The sequence below is a fragment of the Thermobia domestica genome, chromosome 2 (assembly GCF_964235325.1).
Source record: "Thermobia domestica chromosome 2, izTheDome1.hap1.1, whole genome shotgun sequence".
In the NCBI taxonomy this organism is placed as follows: Eukaryota; Metazoa; Arthropoda; class Insecta; order Zygentoma; family Lepismatidae; genus Thermobia; species Thermobia domestica.
The window spans coordinates 121,632,351-121,654,803 of NC_137455.1; the positions used below are offsets into that span (position 1 = coordinate 121,632,351).

Genomic DNA, 22,453 nt, shown 5'->3' on the forward strand with positions numbered 1-22,453 from the left:
TACAAATCATTATTCTTGAATATATCTACATATTTTTTTTCTTTATATAGAAATACCGTTTTTTTTTTCAGAAATTGTATTAAAGCCTTAATAGGAATTCGTTGATTTGTTGCTAAAATATGTTTGTATGAGAAAGGAGCACATCCTAAATGTTTATAAAGTATATTTAGAAATTGAGTTCTAAATGATTCAAATAGAACACATTCAAAGAGTATATGATTCATAGTTCCAATGCCTCTATCACACCAGCAATGATATGTTGGTTTTTTTTGAATTTGAAATAATTTTACAGGAGTTAAAGCAGTTCCTAAAAGAAGTCGATAATAAAAGATGATATCTTGACGGGTCCATGATTTCATATGCTTCTTGAGTTGGTCTTGTGATGATGAAGATATAGACCAATAAAGTTTTCCTGGTCGGGTTTTTTCAGCATCATACCATTTACTTAATTCTTTATCATGAAATTCTTTTACTTTGATAAAAAGGTTACATGGTGCAATTTTGATATTTGCTGGAGTTCCTATTGTACATGATTGTTTGGCCAAATTATCAATCATGTTACTGTTTTCTTCTATATTTACATGAGCCTTTATAAAAGAGAAATGAATCCGATAATTATTTTCAGTCATATTTAGATATAGATGTTTAATATTTAGCAGTATCCATGTCATTGATTTATCCCAATAGATATGTTGTAACTTCATAAGCACACTCAAGGAATCAGAACATACAACAGATTTTTTTTATTTCGTGTTTTTTAATATATAGTAATGCTTGCCTAATAGCGAATGCTTCTCCTTCAAAAATAGATACTTCTTTCGGTAGTTTGTATTGAAGGGAAACTTTCTTCTCAGGAATGTAAACTGCTGCTCCAACATTATTATCTTTATACTTTGAAGCGTCTGTATAGATGAAAATTGTTTCATCATCCTTTTTGCACATCAGTCGGCCGAAAACATTCCTCTCTTCTTCTTCTTCTTCTTCTTTTCTACCCGGTTAGTTTTTATTCTCTTGATACCGACTGAATATTGTCCTCACCTACGGGTATAAACGTACTGCGACAACTACTTTCAAAAAAGGCTGACAGTTTGGCGCGGCGGTGTCCTTTCTAAGAAATCAAAAGTAAGGGCTGTATATACTGTTTCCCCTTTACTACCAATTTAAAAGAATAACATATATAAAATCCAGTAGAATTCATTGCCTTGGAAAAGTTCACAAAGAACATAGTCCGCAATAAACAATACCAACTTTCTCTCCACTCTTTCTTCTACATGCCATGTCTCCATTTGTCGATACAGCACCCTCCGCCCTAGTTCTATGAAACTCTCTTCTTCCATTGTGGAATGGAAAAAGATTATGTAATTGACGCTACTTTACAAAACTATAAACCGAAACAGTAAGTAGAAAACGCATTTATAAAATCTACTTACTGAGGCTCGTTTTGGCGCTCCTTTGACTGTGGCGCCCAGGGCAGTTGCCCGGCTTGCCCGGCCCTTGGTCTGCCCTTGATCAGGTCACAAGTTAGTCCAACTGTAAGAAATACTACAGCATCGGATCATGAACTAGTTCTAGTTAACGATATTTTTAATAAATTGTTTATTTATTTATTAACTAATAAATTTCCAAATACAACGATAGAAACATTTTACATTGGGAATAATTTACATTGAAACGTGTGAAGAAATTTTTGAAGAGAGTTGATAATGGCATATATATTTAAAACTACCCTCTGAATTTTCACGCTGTAGGGTTAAGGAAAGTTTAGGAAGGCTGAGGACCATTTTTGCAGGATTCGAACCTCGGACCTTCGAATACAAAGAACTTTAACCGTCCGACTATCCTCGTAACTTTAATATTTTGAAAGACTACTGAAGAACAGATGGAAAACATTTTTCTAACAGTAGCGTCATTTCAGATTTTGCTTGATAGGGGCAAGGTCCCCTATTCATATATGAATTTCACGTTTTTTATTAGTATGTTAATATACAAATGATTAAAAGATATGTATTTCTCAAACTCAAGAGGGAATAGCCCCCTGCTGCCTTCCCCAAATGACGCCCTTGTTTTCTAATCACTTTCTCTCTATATATATTTGTTTTGTTATTGTTCTTGTTTTCCCTGGTGTTCTGCGTCGATTTCTCTTGGCTTGAAACTATGTTGCTCCGTACACTTTGATGTACCGTAATTCTTGAGTTTACACTACTTAGCGGAGCAAAGCAATGTTAGCCACATTTTTCTTTTCTCAAGTGGGTAGAATAAAAAAAACTACGTATAGTTCCATCTATTGAGCACAATCATAACTACAGCACAATTCAACTTTTCACCACTGAGTGTCGCCTGTAGTACTAGATTTTAATGTAACTTGTGGCCGGCCATGTTTGGCGAAAATTAGGTCGATTGTGTATAGTTAGAAGGTTGAGAACTTTGAAATTATTTTTCTTTAAATTGTTCCCATTATGGAAGGAAGGGAGAGGGGTGAGTATATATACGATTTTAATTTATAATTTAAGTGAAGAATTGTGATATATTGGTTTACACTAAGGAATTCAAAAGGCTTGTCACAAAGCATTCTAGTTCACTGACCGCTGTTAGAAGCTTTATGCACGCTACAGGTTGTAATTCCAAAACATTTTGGGCCTTGAAAAGTATACTACTGAAATGGCGAATACGACGATGCTCCAAGTAGTATAGCACTAAGTTTTATATATTTGAGAATGGAATATAAACTTTTCTTTTGGATTAGATTACTGCTATTACAATTTAATAAATCTGAATGTAGGTTATGGTATATGAAGACATGCCATTCTTTTGCAGAAATAACCATTATCAGATTAAACATATGGGTTGCCTTTCTAACTCAAAGAATCGTGAACATTTCTTTGTTTATATCTTAATGAGGGTTAATATTTGCGTGAGTTTGCCGAGTTACGATAATAAGAAATGTTTTAGTCTGATCAAATTTTTGTGTAAGAATAAAAAATTGTATGGACAAACAAAAAGCCTAAATGTCCTCGAGAAGGCAACATTAAGAATCGAAGGTTCGTTAAAGTTTTCTCTACCAGGGAACGCTTGAAGGCAAGAATTTAGGTTTTCATCGTGCTGGGCATAGTCTGCATTTATTGAGAATATTTTTTTTTCTTTTTTAATGTGCAAGGCTCTAGCAGCTTCCCCACCTCAACTTTTAGTGAAATGCCTGGCTGGTAATTTTGCCTTACTTCAGTGATGTTAATATACATATTCTAGAGACTAGCTTTGTTTGCCCTTTTATATTGGAAACGAGAGAAAATATCTTTAGTTTAAAAAATTAATATTTTTTCATGCATATATATACTTGCAGGGTAAACCATTTATTGTGAAACGCTGCTAACTTTTAACTAATATATAGAAAACTATGAAATTTTGTGTGATACAGTCATAAATAGGCGGAAATTATTCGAGGCACTCTGCAGAACCATCAGATTAACAGCGTTGCCAACCCAACACGTATTCTTTCAAATGACAGCGTCAGATTATTATATGTATATTTGAAATTTTCATGTTGAACGGAAATTATTGTTCAGTGTTGCACATCAAGGACGCAACAATATCACAAACTTTCAGATTTTGAAGCCCTCGACTACAGTAATAAAGTAAGTACGATCAATTGGGCAAGCACATTCAAAGTATCAGTACTGTAATCATAATATGAGTAGGCCTATATCGAAGAAAATAATGAATGTATAAAGGATTGAAAAAAAAAAAAAAAAGTAACTTGTCTTCAGAAGGCTTTCATTTCGAAAAACTCATAATATAAATGTTACTTCAGTCACTTATATGGTTTCCAATAATGGTGTTTACAACAGTTTTACGTCTAATCGATTCACTCCCAGGTAGACTACATGAAAAACATGAATAAAAAATTCCTGTACTGCTTAAAATGACATTTTTTGTAGGAAATCTTTAAATTGATGGTTCCCTTCTTGGCTTCTAACATCATAGCAATAATTTTTGGTAGTTGTAATTACAAATTTTTGCAATTACGTAATTTTCAAGCATTGTTGGAAACTTTATCATATTTTCGGAACGGTTTTAGATATCAAATTGCTACAAACGGCATTACGATGTTACCAACTATTATAGACCATCTTACGTTAGGCGTGTCAAGATTAGCAACTCAGGTGGGCCAAATTGGTATCATTGTATAATTGTGTGGGCCGCAAAAAAAGGATTTTAATGCTTAATTATGTATTTTAAATGGAGTAAGTATATAAAATCTTACATAATACTCCAGATCTTTAAATAACAGAAGGAACATAAGGAATCCAGGTTGTAGATAGGTTTATACATATTGTTTCTCTCCCGACACCTGACAAAATTTTCCCTGGAAATAACTTTTGCATCTCTGGAAACGTGCTGCTTGCATTATGGTAGCGATTTTGAGGATAGGGATCAGACAGATATCTGTTAACGTGGATTCCGCTGAAGACTTGTTCCTTTTCGTAACTGAAAAAAGTAGTTCACAATTTAAAGATACATGTACTTTTTGTTGTTTTTTCAAGCTAAACCGAGGACCGCAGAAAAATGAGTCAAGTACCGGTACCGAGAGTTTGCTATGCCTCATATACGTGATTGGATTTGATGCTTCTCTAAGAAGTTTTCGAAATAAAGCCTTTTGAAAAAAGTCAAATTTCCAATCCTTTGTAAGTTCCTTCACATTTATTCAAATTACGTCATAGCACGATGATAAAATTCGACACTTACGTTTGTGCATTACCTCGTCCTTGGAAGGTTCTAGAACACAGATCCCCCTATATAGATTAGTAGCTAGATTGGATCATTTTTGTACTAAAGTTTAATATTTAATTCATATAGTATTGCCAAGCGAGCGTGAGCGAGTGAAGGCGGGTTAGAGGCCCGTAGGGCTCGTTGTTTTCTGTCTTTATCACAGCTAAGTGGGAAGGAGACCTGTGTTCTAGAATCTTGCCCCTCGTCCATCAGTCTGTAGGTCCATATCTCATATAGGCTCGCTTGCTCAAAGAGAAGCTAAATTTTAACCGACCAACCATATTGAAGCGTTGATATTTTATTTCATTCAGTACAGTTATGAATTATATTCTCAATGTCTGTCTTCAATATTTTATCTGAAGATCGATTTTTTTTTTTTTTTTTAACAAGAGGTTCCTTTTACAAAGATAAAAGGTGCGATACAGCGAAGTATGGTTGAGTATTTAGTAGCTGCCATAATATTTTCTCCCTTGCATTATACCACCATGACTTTGCATATCTACAAGAAACTTGCACCACAAGCGAAAGTCGAACGCGACACGTTATTACAAAAAAGAAGGCGGCGGCTTATGTGTTTTAAAGATTAATGCGAGCTTTTATCGGTGACAAGATATTTTTAGTTAGTCTCAGGAAGCACATTTGAGAAATGTTAATCTGAAGTGCAAGAACAATAACTGATTTGGAATAATTTTCTTAGACATCTGGTTTTTGTCGGAACAAATTGCATAAGGATGTACTAAAATATTTTGATTAGCACAGAAATAATGATTAGAATTTTTGGCCTATGTTTAGCTCTTTTCTCTAAAAAAACGTTACAATTTGGTAATTTCTGTTCACATTCGGTAAGTTTAGGGTAGGTTATGTTAGTTTGGGCTAGCTTAGGTTAGTTTATGTTAAATTATTGTAGGGGTCCCGCATTATTTTCCAAAAAGTGATAGAATTTCGCTTATTTCTGTAATATTAGGTTAGTTCAGGTTAGCTTAGGTTGGATTTGGTTACGTTATGTTACGTCTAAGTACTTGCATCATTCATTTCTCCTGTAAATTTTGTGTTTTTTACGTGCTTCTGGACCCTTGTACTAAACATATTCCGATTTTTTTTTTTAAAAAAAAGGTTACTGCGTTTACTAGTACTAGTACTACTACTAATAAATGGAAGCATGTGCAGTTGTGTCTTCTGATGGAACTTCTGAGGACGCCACTACAACAATGTGTGATTATTGGTCTGTTTAGAGAATTATAAAATTAGGATTAGTGTTAGAATTTCATTTATAATCGTTTACGGTAGTTGCATATACATAAATCAATACTAAAGTGAGATGTTGCAAAAACACTTTGAAAAAAAAAAATGATAATAAAACAAAGCTTTTGTACTTATGAATGACAATAAGCATGAACATTTCATAACAGAAATGGTGAGATCTATCTTCGAGTGGACGAATTCGTAAATTTCATTCAACCCTACACATAGAAAAAACGGAGCTTTGGTTGATTGCTTGTTTGTAATTGCAAGGGATAACTATCATAGCATCCACTAATCACCGTAAATTATGCCGTATCTGTAGGCGATTTACGAAGTAATTCTTTTATTTTTATTTATTTTTTTCTCCTTTGAAGAAAACGCTAAATAAGAGTAATTTACAGATGAAGATTGCAACCTGCTATCTAATCGAAAACTGCTTGTTTGATTTTTTTCCCGTTTCTTCTATAGATACATGCGGGGCGATCATACTTTTATCGTTTCCGAAAAAAAAGGGGGGGAGGAAGTTGTTTCTTTTATTTTATCGTAGCATTTCAAATTTGAATAGTTTACGACTGACTGAATTAGGTTTTTAAAAAGTTATTTTCTTGAAAATGTCTTCCAACAGTTTTATTTGTATTCGCTGTGTCGTTCAACTCCGTAGCAAATAATTACATCAGCCCGTTAGAACCTAGGCGTATTAATCAGCTTTAGCACCATGCCTTGTGAGTAGTATATAGTCAACACTGGCTCCTTCTAGCCGTGAATGTCCGCTGTTACCTCTTTTCTCTCAGGCAACTTCACAGATAACGCTGGTCTAAACTTCGCATTACCAACACCACCTGGTTTTCCCAAACAGTTACCCGTTCAACGGAAACTGGTGTATCAGTGTAGATAAGATATTCGTTGTACAGTATCACTACTTAATCTTGCAAATAATAGTTTATTAATATTAATAATATTGAAATCTTGTCATTTATATTTAGTCATTAATCCGATAACACTCGCAGTCAATGTTACGTGTATTGGGTCCGTATCCTTTATTATTCATGTTTGATGGACAGGTATAAATGATAATTTATTGTGATTCTAACTAAATTTCCTTGTAAAAGAAATGTACAATTCACGGCCGGATGTGCATTATACAAGGCCGGAAGCAGGCACGTAGCCAAGGGAGAGGCCGGACCCCCCTCCCCCTTCGAAACCAGAAATGAAAAAATTAAGGAAGGATGAAACAAAAAGAAACGATAAAAAGAAGAATCAGTGTTAAAAATAAAAATCTACAGCAAGCTTTTAGTTACTCTTTCTTATGAGGAGATTTGTATTACTTGCAATACACGGTGGCGAATGAGCGGGATATCCTGGAAACGTCAGGGAACATGAAATTTATAGAAAAGTTACGGAATTCTAAGAATTTCTGCTACTAGGCAGGGAAATTTTAAGCTTTCGAAATTATAGTGCTGTTCTGTAACAGTGTGGACATTTTTTATCATAATTTGTCGTCATCGCTTCTCTGCAGTATCAAACATGTTATTTCAGAAACAGTTTTCCACTGTTCCTTTAACCTGTCATTTGGAGCAAACATTAGTGACAAAATAATAATTTAAAAAAAGTTGACTAAATAATAAAAACAAAATTTAAGTTCTCTTAACTTTTGATTCAGCAGAAAAAAGAATGCAGATATTGTAAAATATTTTACAAGACATTATTGTATACGTACTTTTTATAATAATGGATATGTACTTTTTATAATAGGTGAGAACATAATGAAAGGAAAATTGTTATATTTAAATGAACAAAGGAAGGAACGTAAATATTGTAAAATCTTTTTCAGTACTTTTTTTTATTCTTTTACTCGAGATTTCTTCATAGTTGTACTTACTAATATATCCTCATTTTATTTTCCTAACAAACCAATATATGTTGCCAGTAAAATAGTTTAGATTGATCGAGCTCCTGGTGTGATGATAACCATAGTGTTTGATGTCACCCCATCCTCCTCCGATTACGAAATCCTGGCTGAACGATCTAATATATATTCCCAGTAAAATAGTTTAGATTGATCGAGTCCCTAGTGCGATGACCAGAATGTCACAGACCCCCGCCCCCCCACTTTACGAAATCTTGGCTACGTGCCTGCCGGAAGGAACACGAGCATAGTTGAAAATTATTGTTAAAAAGAAAAGTAATAATGAAATTTGGAGTTAGTATAGTTCCCTGTAATATATGCTCGAGTGATTTTGAGACTAAGTTTGATCCCAGCGCCACATATCCAAAGATAGAATAGATAATCCGAATGCGCCTGATTCGCGGAAGACTAATGTTGTCCTACCACTCAATCAATCACTGTTGGAACGATATGCAGTATCCTTACTATCTTGCACACATAGAATCTTTCTCATTTTTAGGATCATAATTATTTAACAAAATTTCTAAACTGGTCATCAATTTGTTGCTCTGAATCGAAATTAAATCACCAAAAAATTATTTCTAATGTTGTGGCCCTTAATCATCTTTCAATTCAAGTGAAGAGCTAATGATAAATATTCAAGTGAATCCAACTTATGTTTAAAATCATAATTTTAAACGGTTTAACCGTGTCCTCACTCCGGCCATTTTATGAATACAAAACAGAAAATTAAAATATTAAGAAGTGTCCTTCCTTTAGAAGCAGAAATTTCGAAAACTTTGGGATGCGCCTCAACTTATTTTCCGTAAGGATGTATACCGAGTTTCATCTGCGAATTACCAAACTTCGGACGTCATATTCAGGGTTCAGTCTAGTCGACAAAAACTAATATGATCCCCTTTTTGGAAAATTCGCAAGCGCATGTTTTGAAACTATGGGATTTATTAACCTATTGCTCTTAGCACATTTGTTTGGTTTCTTAAAGGAGGACACGAAATCTAAACTAGATCTCTAGCTTCAGAGGGATCAGGCTACCAAAAGAGCTGTACGGGAATTTTTCATATTTTGCAAATTCACTTTCCTAGTACTTCAAGGTACAAATCAACCCCACAAAAACGAGAGATCGAAATTCGAGTCTCCCTCAGTCTAGAGCCTGTTGGCTATGAGGAAACTCTTAATTGTCACATTTGACTTTGTTTGCTGACCTATTGTCACGTTTCGTTATTATTATTATTATTTATTTATTTCGTTTCTGTAATTCATCAAGTTTTCATTTCATTTTCTTTTAGTTCTAAAGTTACGTTTTCCTCAGTTAAACTAATGTTACTTCCAAATAAATAATAAATGGTAGAATTCCATCCATGTATTGTAGTTAATTCCAAGATGAGAATGGACTATATGCAGTGACCTGTACAGTAAAACAAAATCTATATTTTAAACTCTTTTTATTTAAGTTTGGTTGGTGACAATTCACCAAACTTGTATGAACAATAGAAAGAAACAGTATCATGCACAATTATAACAGTATATTGTTAAAATAGTTTCCGTGAAAGAAGTATGGAACTCCAATGCAGAAGGCCTAGTAACATTGCTGAGAGGTGACATGCTATCACAAGTTGTGTGGGCGGCACGTTCCTTCTTGGTCTGTAATGGTTGGGGTCTGTCATGTTTTAGACTACAAAGAAATGCTTTTTAAAGCTTTATCTGTAGTATGTGTAAAAAACAAAACAAACAAACAAACAAAAAAAAAAAAGAAATCTTACAGATACACATACACAAGTCAAAAAGTTAAAAGGCGTGAAGAGAATTATACGACGAAGTTTTCCTTTGTAGACACCTTATACAGGGTGTTTCAGAACAACACCGACAACGTTTGGGAGGTGATTACAGAAACCAAGATAAGACGAAAATAATAGACCAACCTGGGTGCACATATGCTTCCTTTCGGAGTTATAGGCTGCCGAAAACATTAAAAAAAAAAAAAAAAAAAAATGAACTTTACAGGTCCGTAGCTCCAAAACTATGGGACCTACCGTAGTAGGGTCAAGACTTCCCTTGGGAACTAATATGTGGGCTATCTAAAAATAAATGTTTCAGAATCCTAAGGTACTCACGCAACAATTTTTATAGAGGCAGTTTGGCTACTGGCATATAATTTAAAATACTCACCAACTACCTCTATAAAAATTGTTGCGGAAGTACCGCAGGATTCTGAAACGTGGATATTTGGATAGAGCATATACTAGTTCCTCAATAAAGTATTGATGCGACAACAATAGGTCCCATAGTTTTAGAGCTACGAACCTTTAAAGTTCATTGTTTCATGTTTTCGGCAGCCTATAACTCCGAGGAAGCATTTGCGCACCCAAATTGGTCTATATTTTTCGTCTTATCGTGGTGTCAGAAACCACCTCCCAAACGTTGTCGGTGTTGTTTTGAAACACCCTACATAGAGTAATATTAACTTTTTAAGATTTCGTAAGAGAGTGGTCGTCTGTACATGTTTTACTGTATTTGAAGATCAGAAACAGCCGTAGTTCGCTTCTGTCGAAGGAATTGTGCGAGTGAATATATGTGTAATGAAGCCATATTTATTTAGTACTTTGTTACAGGTATTCCTGACACAAATTTTTCATCTATATCTTTAATTCACCATTTGTTCATGTAAGGCGTTCTGCAGTGGCGGTTTTAGTGGGTAGGCCGGGTAGGCACGGGTCTACCCAAAAATTTAAATAAATATATATATATATATATATATATATATATATATATATATATATATATATATATATATATATATATATATATATATATAAACGCTGAAAGATACAATAAAGAGTAAATATATTTTCTACTATTTATATTAATGGTAGATAATTATTTAACAAATTGCATCAACCACTACTGTAAAAGGATTTCCTATTGTCATTAATCAATCAAATGTGTATATGTATCCATAAGCGAGGGAGTGGGCTTACCCAAAATTAAAATGTTAAAGCCACCCCTGGCGTTCCGGGTAGTAAGAGCAAACTCAACTTAGGAATGTTTACAGAAAATACTCTCTGATCGGTCAAAATATTGGGCCATTTATTTTGAAACTATGTTTCCTAAGAGAAAGGAGGAGGGTTTCCTTAAACTATACATATAGACAGTAGAACTGCCTGCTACAGAACAGTTTGGCACTATTACCCAAACATCTCAAATGTAAATTCCGAGCATTCAGATTCAATGTAACTTTTACTGAATTCACTCATACTACCCGGAACGCCTCATATGTACATTTAAACCTGAAGGGACATGAGTTGGCTGCCCTACTCCTGTTATTCTGTTTGTCATAATAGCGCCGTTTATCTTTGTTAACTAGGTGAATGAGCTAGATTTACTTTCAGAGCGAAGTAACACAACGAAACTAAAAAATAATAAAAGGGGAAATGAAGAACCCAAGATAAGTAATGGAAAATAATAAAACCGAGACCGAATAATAATAAACCATTGGATACGAGATTTTAGATTATAGCTGGCGAGAAAAAAAATTTCCCCCTTCCAGTTAATACTGTCAGTGATTTATATTTTAATATACTTAGCCATGAGTTTTTGTCTGCAGGTGTGAATATGTTATTTTTATATACAAGAGTTCTATTGGGGTTTAGCGCCCCGTTCAGCAGAGGGGCTACGTAAGACCTGGATCTATAGCGTAATGTGGAATCCGAACTACATGAGCTTTCCGCTGAGAATGTAGTTCAGACGTGCTAAAGGTTAAGATCTTTGCAATACCACACCCACCTGTGGAAGTTACATAAGATAAAACAGTGGATTATTAAATTGTGTATTGCCTATGATTATGCGAGGTCGTATTGGTTATCTCTGACATTGTAATATTATTCAATTCTATTCTTACGCTATAAACTATTTGTACTATTGAAGCACCCTGTATTATCTTTTTTGATTCAATATTCCTACAATAGTAAGATAATTCGGAAAACTTCCTTTTTTAACCCATGCGGTTTCATTGTGTAATTAGTTGTACGGATTATTCTCCTTTAAAATATCATTCTTTCATCATTTGTGCTTGGCAGGAAGTAGTTTCTTACAACGTTCATAATCAGTTTGTAAGTAAAATCAGTGCTGTTAGCGAAGAGCATGATGTCGGTGCCCTTGAGGAAAAACACATTTTATAGTTACATGCAAGGTCATTTGGACTGGTTCATTGTTCAAAGAGGATAGATAGGAAGGAGTGTTGTTTCTAGAATACGCGTTAGGATTAAACAGAAGTGACTTTAATAAGACTTATGTTGAATAAGAAAAAATTACATGTCATGTGCTTTCAGCTTAACTTTTTCTTATAAACATTACTTAGGCAAATAGAAATTACTTTGTGCAAACTTTTGCATATTATTTGCTCAGCAGCCATTTTGTGTAGTACCGACAAGAGAGATGAGTTGACGAATTTAACATTTAGGCTTATATGGAATGAGCGCTCAAGGCGATAAACCTTGCGTATGGTTTAGGTTACTTTCTTTTCCTTTAATGTTTAACTAGTACAAATGAACTGTAGAGCTTTCTGACGTTATATGACATAGTTTTAACTCATCCTTTCCGGAGCGCTGTAAACGATAACATATAGTACTTGTTCGGAAAGATACGTGCTATATCGTTAATCGTATTAACCGACTTTTAGTTATCTGTTCAGTGTTTGCAAATACAGTCATCAGCAAAAGTTCGTTGCATGTTATCTTAACCATACATTCGAATATAATGTACGGTAAGAAGTGCAGTTTTCAGTAACTTAATAGAAAATTGAGTCCTTTCTACGCAAAGAATACAACATATTCTGATATTATTTATTGAAGGAAAACAGAAAAAGATTGTGACAAGTCCAGCATGTACAGGCATAGGGCTAATCTCTTTCATCTAAAAGTATCTTCTTACGGGAAAGTCTCTATCAGTCTCTTATTAAAACATAAGTCTACGAAGTCTCTTTTTTCTCACCTCTGCTTAGATTGTTTGGATTAGGGCGCAGTCTTAATTTTATATTTTAGTCCTTCTTAAAATATAAGCGTGTTTTTGAAATGAATTGTGTGGTTTTATACATTAGAGAAAGTTCAAGGAACACACAACAAAAGGTGCTGTATATAATACTTAATGTGTTGTCCAGAATCTTAATAGGGGTAGATAAAAAAAAGGAAGAAGTTGTGTGACCTCTTAATGACAAAGAGTTAATTTGTGAAGTATATTATCAGAGACTGTTCAGTCTATAAAGGCCTTTTTTTTTGGGGGGGGGGGGTTGATTTAGCTTACAAAGTAGCTTCTTTCAATGTCATTAGGCACTCTGTGCCTGCATATGCTAATGTGTAAAATATTTCGGCACCGAAGATGATAAATATGACTAAGTTGCCAGATCTTCGGACCATGCCCATAGTGCCGAGGTTTGAAATACATTCTACGGGCCAGCGAACTAAATGTGCGTGTTTAAACATTAAATGACCAATAATTAATTATGTATGTCATGTACGTATTTTGTATTTGTTATTTACAAGCATTTTATTTTTGTTGTAACCAAGGTTGGCAAAAACCATGTTTTTTATTTAAAAAGAAAAAACGTTTTTTGGGGGGTTTAAACCAGGTTTTTCTGGTTTAAACAATTTGTTCTATGTATTTATATTACATATGCACAGAAATAAGTTTGTTTCGCCTTATTATGCAACAACAGGGTTATGCTGGAAGGGGTCTTACAAGCGTAAAGCGGGATCCAAACAACTTCCCGGCTTACTTCCGAGAGAAATTGTCCTCCATTTGGACTCGAAACTGGGACTAATTGGCCACAAATGCAATGAGTCTGCCAACTGACGAAGGACTTCTGATAAAAATACGCTGTACTGATCTTTACATACTTGTTAATATAACTGTTAAGAGTCATTTCAGGACAAAAAGATAAATAGTTGCACAAGTGAAACTATTATACGGAATTACATATAAATCGGGAAACACCCTTGTTAGCCATTGGGAAAATCCTGTTATTACTTTAAATGGAAAGCAAATCCTGTTATTGCTTTGCATGTAAAATCTAAGGTCAACGTATCATAATCAGTACGCTAAAACTGAGGTATTAAATTCCAAATTTAGTATGTAGGTATCATTCAATAAAATTAAAACGAAGTCCAATCCACTCTAATGTTGGAAGCTACGTAGGCAGTCGATAAATTTTGCCAATGTCTATCAATACATTTAGGCAACCTTTGCTTCTTTATAAAACAAGCAAAAACATACAATTTGGCTTCATTTCGTATGTTTAGGCTTAACACCTTTATGTAATATCGAGGTTATAAATAAGACTCGCTTTAAAGTGACATCCAAACCGCTGCTTGGTTTACACATGAAAGAAGAGTTGTGGTTAGACCGAGAATTGAACATGGTACACCTTGAATAAAAGGTGAAAAGGAGATAAAACTAATGCAAATGGTTTGATATGTGGAAACGTCACCATGAAGTTGACACGATTTAAAGCATTTTTCGTTCTTTTTTTCTTTTTGGTTTAAACCAGTTGGTATTTTTTTGAAGAAAAAAAAAAACAGCTGGTTTAAACCAGCCAACCCTGGTTGTAACCAAAGGGTAGATTTAAATTCTTTTCATTGTTGCGCCTATACTATCACTGGGCACCAACACTATTTTCATTAAATGATATGTCAGAAATGGGGATAAAACTCACTCGATGGAAATAAGCTGTAAAGTGAGTTCTCAGTTTTTAAATCTATAATACTTACACTTGATAGGAAAGATAATATTATGCAAATCATGAAGTGAGTTTTTCGAGAAGGTAGAGGCTCCACACTTGCTTTCTTTTCTTAGTATATTCTCGCTATACCAGGCTTATTTTGAGTATTTTTCAGAAGGCTCATTTTGTGGCAGATCTCGATGAAAATAAACGTAGACTTATACTGAAAATTATGACACTATTGAAATACGATAATATTACAACAATACGTGTATTCAGCTGTGTTGCTGACAAAGCAATGTTGATATTTGATTACGCTGATCTGGTGTACGTGGTTCCACGTTCGTTTTCGGGCAGGAGCGCACTAAAATTTGAACTCATTGCGGTGGTTTGAATTCCATTTTAAATTGTTAGTCACGTCTCATGTAGCCTTGGTGCTGCAGTGGTTTTAAGATTCGAATCCGTTTATTTTTGTATTTTCTCTCTTGTTCCTTCATGTGACTACCGTAGTTAGTCGTAGGAGAGAATGAATTTATGCTGTGATATGTGAAACTATTCTCTTTTTTCTTTTTCTTTCTTTCTTTCTTTCTTTTTTTTTTTAAATAATGGGTAACTTGCTATTAAATAAGTGCATAGTGGAGGGGCTTTGAGGAGAAAATAATCTATTACTTGTGTTGCTTGAATTCCGTTTAGAGACTTGAAATTATAGAATGGATCATTCGCCTAAAGTACGTGTCATTACTGTAAATCATAAAGGTACATGTATTCCACCTTTACTGTTTGTTCATGCGCTGGACTTCATGTGATTCAAATCTCACGTTCGGCCTTAGGTCCACGTCTCATATAGCCTTAGTCCTAAACGGGACGTTAAACTCCAAATGAACCACCCTAAAGAATTGTAACTACTGTCGTATAGCAAAACAAGCAGTAACAGTATAACAATTAAGAGGCAGCGAACTCCAGTCCAGCATCAGCGTAATCATCATCTTTTTTTTTTTCTTCGTTAATAGCATATTTGCACAAATTGGGAAGCTCTGATCACTGTGATCGTGAATTATTTTCTCTAAACGTTGAAGCTAATACTGCCCATCACAGCATCTTTCCCTTTCCTTGTTTTTTTTTTTTTTTTTCATTCTGCTTTGTCATTTCCCTTAAACATCTTTTAGCAATGCTCTAACTAGTTTAGGTTGTTTTCCTATTATTCCAAAGTTGTCCTTTTCTTCACTATTATTCATATTATTTCATCGTTGGTTTTCCATTCCACACATTAAACCTTCTATTCTTCTCTACGATCACAGCCCCCACCAAGTGAAATTTGTGGTGGACAAACACCGTGCTCGTGGGTTTTCTCGGGGTTCTCCCGTTTCCTCCCACTTTCTTCATTCCACCATTTCACTCATCTCTCATCATCACAGTCTCCTTTAGCCTAACCAACATAATCGTGGGACGTAAAACTTAAAGATTTCATTTTATTTTTCATTCTTCTTTACACCCACATTTGAAAAGACTGTAAGACCTTTTTTCTCACATTTACGTAAGCCGCCTTCACAGTTCTGTTCAGCGACTCAGAAAATGCTTTAAAAATTTCTAGTGACTTACTTCGTCAGTGCAATGCATGCTTTTATTTTCCATTCATATTAGATATTTTCACTAACAGTATACATGGATATTAAAAATTCGTCACCTATTGTACTTTTCTATTTTCAATTCTTATCGGTGTCACATTTCGCTTTTCAATTTCCATCAAATTAATCTTTCTATTATTGATCATTCGTATTATTCACAGCTTTTCCTGAAGTTCTCGAACATTTTGCTGAAGAGATTCAGGTTTCGCAATAAAACCCGCATCTGCAAAGTGAACACACCTAACACTTCTACCTTTGCTCATTAGCCAGTGGAATATGTGTCGTTCGATCAACTGTAGCCTTTCATGAGCTACAGAAGCAGGATGTTTGTGTAATTTGTGTTCTACAAATATCCCATTTGTTATTTTTAACATTAGCACTTTTCGATTGCGAGTTTCTAATGATTGTATATTATAATTATGCAATCTAAAGTGGCACATCCGTCTTAGTATGCTTAATAATCAGAAAGTTTAGATGTCTTCGAATCTACATGATGTAGAGTGATGACTTCATGTAATTTAAATACAGCGGAATGCAAATTCTTGCATTATATAGTTGGAGGGCGAAAGAAGGTGCGTGTAGTTCTTAGTGTATAGTCAATAAATAAATAAGCTAGTTGGAAGTTCCGAGGGATGGTTTTAGTTCTCAGAACTAACGATGAATTTCACAAACTACGGTAACATGCGAAGGAAATTTGCAGTAAGTGTGAAACTTGACGAAGAAAACATGCAAAATCGCCAAGATCACCTGAAATAAAAAACTTGTAACCAGCTATGGAAACAAGTGGATAGGATAAGTATCAACATCCGCATTCATAGATTCGGGACGGAAGTCAAAGCCGTGTATGTAATCTAATCCATATAGTGATATTTAAATTAAGTGGTAGTTATACTTTCGACTTTGAGATCTTAATTTAATGCAAGTCGTTCTCAGAAAAATAATTGAGGTGTCACTGTATTTGTCCCAACACCGCCCAAAGTTTTAAGCCTCAGGTTATCACATTACGCCTAAAGAAATGGTTCGTTTAGGAAACAGCGAAGCATAACATTTTAAGCAATATTCTGAACTATATTTTTAAACACAAAAAGTGAAAAAGTGAATGACTGTACCGAGACTCGAACTCGGAATCTCCAGCATATCGTGTAAGTACGTTAACCACTACGCCACCCAGTCCGCATACGGGAACAGCCATGGTCTCACTCTTGAAGTCGATGCTCTCCACTTATACCACAGCCTAACTGCTGTGCTTGGACAATGATAGGACACTGGATTGTACGAGCATAGCAATAGAAATAGAGAGGACTTTTCAGAAAATACTATAGCATATTTGTAAAACCTGGATTTACCGCATCAGCATTCTTTATTCTTTTAGTAACGTTAAAAATATTGTACGACTTTTGTTTTCTTTTCTTTAGGATGAATAGATAGTATATGTTGTGAAGTATACTAAAATCCAGTTCTTGAAAGGTGAAGCTACCGAGTTAGAGATGGGCGCGAGCGAGTTTTCTTTGAAACTCAACTCGACTCAAAACAGGTATCTTTAAGCTCGGCTTGAAAAATTTCTTTCAGCTCGACTCGAATTCGGGTCGAGTTTCGAGTTGAGTCGAGCCAAATCCTGTGTGTAGTTTCAAGTAGTCTCTTCAAGTATCCTACATAGATAATATTATGAATGATACTACTACTACTACAACTTAGTATTATTACGTATTATTATGATTATTATTGTTATAACTATGGTTCCGGGTTTGAGCTCAGGAGGAGCAAGTATTCGGGCTTGAGCCAAAAATTAAAAATTATAGGGCGCTGGCCAAATATGTTCAAAAATGCTCGGCCTGTGTTTAGGGTTGTTAATGGTTCGAGCAGCTCGACTCACAACTTATTCAGTATCGAGCCGAACTGAGAAGTGAGCCTAGCTAACAGCACACCCAGCCGAGGCGGTAACTCAACCGAACCGAGCTGATGGCTCACCCCAACGGAGCCGGTTAGAGCCGATGGCTCATTCCAACCGAGCCGGCTTGAGCTGTTTGCTCAGTTAAACCGACCCGAACCGGTTGACGTCACTGCTCGGGTTGAGCTTTTGCTTGGGCTCAAAAATTCGACCGCGCAGATCTCAGCCTTGATGATGTAAACTACAGTAATACTTATATTGGTGGTCACGACATTTGAGGCTGACTTCCATTTTTCATGGCTTTCGCTTTCCAGCCTAATCAGATCACTATTTCAAAACGAGTTAAAACGAGCTGAATGAGCAAGCCATTTATCAAACTCGACTGAACTCGAAACTCGACCTCAAAAACAATGACTTGGCTCGGAAATCAGCTGGAGAAAATTACCTTTGACTTAGCTCGACTCGTGCCCATCCCTATACCGAGTCACAAGAATGCTTGATAACTTACGAAGATGAAACACTTAAAGGAGGAGGTGAAGTTTAGCACAAATGTTTTCTTTATAAAATTTTTCGAGAATTATTTCAGGCCATCTGTTGGATCTATACTTACTAGTGATGCAGAAAAGACAAAGATTTATTTTGAAGCTGTCTTTTTAGAAAAGGTTGTGTCGAAGTGATATCTCGTCTCATGCACAATCCTATTATTAATAGTACAAGTATTTCTTTCGCTACAGGTATTATAGCATGTCCATGTCTTTCCCTATTCGATTTCTTAGAGCGCCCACTTCGGGTGCGAAGGGTTCTTAGTTCAGTTCAGTTCTAGTGTCTGTATAAGTGTATGGTGGACATTTTTCCAGTTTCTTTGCATTTTCTGACATTTTCAAGTTTTATGTCGCTATTATCATTTACTGGCATCTAGCACCCCTTTTTAAATGCTCCCAATCAATAAAAGTTGAGTTTTCTAATTGTTTATAGGTAAATTACCGCTTTGTATAATAGATGTAATAATAAGAAATTGTCATATGGCCAGCGTAACAGAACTGAAACCAACGCGACCTTCATGTTTTCAGCCTTGTCAGAAGTTCATTCCAGCTTGATTACGTAAGCTTATGGCCCACAACACTGAGCAGAATACGGTGGAGCTCTTGACCCATTGCCTGCACCAGGAGTGAAAATGCACCGCATTGTAATATCCAGTCGCCTCTAGAGCTCGGTTTATGTGGTTTTGTCAGCCTGTCAAATTTTTCCCCTGCTAATAAGAACATAAATTTAGTGCTAATTAGAAATGTAGTCTTATTCAAAAAATCTTCGCCACCTACCTTGCTTCAGAAGATGATATTGTGGGAACCGTAGATACAAAATTATAGTACTTTGGTTTAAAAAAAAAAAATCTCAATCAAAGAAAACCGACTATAGGTAAGGGTACAGGGGTATCAAAGAGTGGTCTTTTTTAAACATGACTGTACATTCTTTGCATTCACATCTGAAATTTAATTCTTAAATCATTTTAAATGGAAGTATCCATTTAAATGTACAAATTTTTGATTTGTAATGTATATTCAAGGCAATGCCAATTTGGGGGAAAAGTCGCTAAATCTAGGAGATTCGACTTTCAGTATAGCGACAAAAAATAATGTTTCCGATTTGCGACTATTTTGGTGATTTTTAAATGACGATTTTGGCGACTTTTTAGAAATCTAGCGACTTTTGTGCTAGACGTTGGTTATTAGTTGGAAGCAGTTTGTATATGTTTATTTTCCTTGTACTTACTTGAATCAGCCCAAGTGTCAATGAGTTCCCAAGTATACAGTCTATTTTGCGTGTGAAATCTCCAGTATCCCGCTTGTTTTCTGATAGCTTACGTCTTGCTCTCTAATGGAGAACAGTTTGAACCTTTAATGCAATTTGATTTGCAGAGCTTAAGTTGACAGGCACAAGTAATTCAATATTACTGATTATCTCTAAAAAATCAAGTAAACAGTTAAGTGAGAGTAAGTTTTTCTCTTTGTGAACTTTTAATTTTCATGAGTTTCTTCTAAACATTTTTTATTTCATTGAAGTGAAATATATATATGCTGTACTAAAATGAGATACGAAAAAGTTTTAGCGACTTTTCACCCCAAATTGGAGTCATTTCACCTTTCATTTAGTGACTTTTCTTGTCGACTTTTTGGTAACACTGATTCAAGGGCTTCTTTTTACCATGATGGATAAACGAAAATAAAGCTTAAATTGGTTGGTTGTAGATTTTGTTCAGACGTAATGAGTTCGGATTAAAGAAGATCTATTTCACTTTTACCATTCCCGTGATTGAGTCCCCGCTGTTTACTCCACGTGCGCGGTGCGAAGAAGATGGGGTGAATTTTGTTTGATGTAAGTGAAACATAGTATTGACGTTAGTGGTATTGTCGCTTTAATTAGAATTTCTAATTTTGGTTTGATTTAAAGAAGTACGTAGCTTTTTAATTTGAACAATAATCAAAAAGCGTTCTAGTAAATTGAATAAGTCCAGTTACAGTGAAAGAAAACATTATTAGAATCACACAGTGGGACTTATAAGACTGTGTTAGTACATCCGTCTGTCCGTTATTTCGCACGATAACTCTTGAAAGATGCGAATTTTTAATTCTGTTTCTTGTAGTAGCAGTTAGAGCAATTTTGCTACAGCAGTGTTTCTCAAAGGATCGGTCGCGAGCTATTATTTGGTGGGTCGCGACAAGTTTTTCCTTTTAATTTTGAAAATTTTATTTTGATGCAAAAACATATGTTGTGAAGTACTGTTCAGAAAATGAAAATTGGAAGTACTTGTTAATGATTTGATGAGTACGTTAAGTGGTTACTCAGAGCCCTACCCTGTTGTACAGTCAGTATATGTTGAGTTAGAATAGAAAGAGAGTGGATGAGTCAAAATCTGTCACGGGGTGGGGCATTATTGTATTGTTGGGAGTATTGTTAGATCTGTGTTACCTTTCTATGGAAACACTTCAATTCTCTTTGCCCATGCGTAAAATTTCATATAACAGATACGCTTATTGAGAAAGAAACTTACATTAAATTTGATCGACTGACACACTGATATTCTCGTGCCGTCAAGGCCAGTTGATTCATATAATTTACATTGCAATTTAGTTTGAAAGCGATATTTACGACAAAAGAAACCAACTAACTTTTGATTTATTAAAATTTAAGCATCGAGCTTTTTTGTAACATTGGTGGTCGCTCGGGGTTTTCCCATTTCCAAATAAATTTCGTTTAATAATTCATACGGACTGTTATTGAACGAACTGGAATAAATACAGCTGTCTCTTTATACCTCTTGCTAGCAAATATGGAAATTTATTATTTGTAAAAACAAAACATCTTTATTTTAAGAAATGAGAATTTACAATATCCTTTAATTTCCTGAATAAGTGAATCAAGTTACTGTTTGAAATAGGGGGTTGGCCATCGACACGTCAGTGTAAAAGACGGTAACTTTATACACTTATGGTGTGGGTCCAGGTAAATGGCAACGTTGCATTTTCATTTAACATTGGACGCATAAAGAGTGTACAGCCCAAATGGCTCGTCCGATTTTAAAAAAAAATCCTTCACTTTAGATTGAAAACATCATATTTGGAAGTTTTCCCTTTTACATTTTGTTGTAACTCTGATGGTAATAACAGAGTTAACGTATGTCAGACTTTCGAGATACTCTGTATTTTATAATCATTTAGACCAATAGGGAATTTTCGCATAGTAATACTATCTATTAACGAACAAATTACATAGTAATGAAGCATTCACCTTACGTACTAGCATTTGAGTTAGTAGGGGAAAATGGAATGAAGGATGTGAAACAAAATTTCCGTAAGACTGTGCCAATCGGTTAATACCAATATAATGTGAAAGGCATTCTAATTAATACTGTTATAAAAATATGAGCGTATTGGTACATTGCATGCTTAAAACATTAAAAGAAATCGCTTTCGAAAGTCACAAGAGTGGGGTGGTCTGTATAACATACTGACTAATTAAAGTGGACCCCACTTGAAAACAAATGAGAAAAGATGGTGTGTTTTATTTCAGTTTATGTAGAAACCCTGTTGTTATCCGAAAATAATAATCCACAACCAAGTTATAGTAAGTGAAAGTAAAAGAAAGGGAACAGTGGAAAACATTTCCAACATATATATGTAATTTTATCTAATTTTTAAATCAATATACAGAATGGAACTTCCTCGTGTTTATACGATTAGAATACTCACGTTCGGTGTGGGAGAAGGTTCATTTCCCGGCGGCAGTTTGTGAGGTTCGAATTCAGCGTTAAACCGTAG

At 34.9% G+C, this 22,453-nt stretch overlaps 1 protein-coding gene across 1 annotated transcript in view; it reads left to right on the forward strand.

Annotated features, from left to right (window-relative positions):
• Positions 1–2,317: 2,317 nt before the first annotated feature.
• Positions 2,318–22,453, forward strand: part of LOC145675198 (retinoic acid receptor RXR-alpha-B-like) — a 175,206-nt gene continuing 155,070 nt past the window's right edge. The window contains exon 1 of the mRNA XM_081745577.1: positions 2,318–2,475. Coding sequence (XP_081601703.1) covers positions 2,457–2,475 — 19 coding nt within the window. The 5' untranslated portion in view covers positions 2,318–2,456. The remainder of the gene's footprint in view (positions 2,476–22,453) is intronic.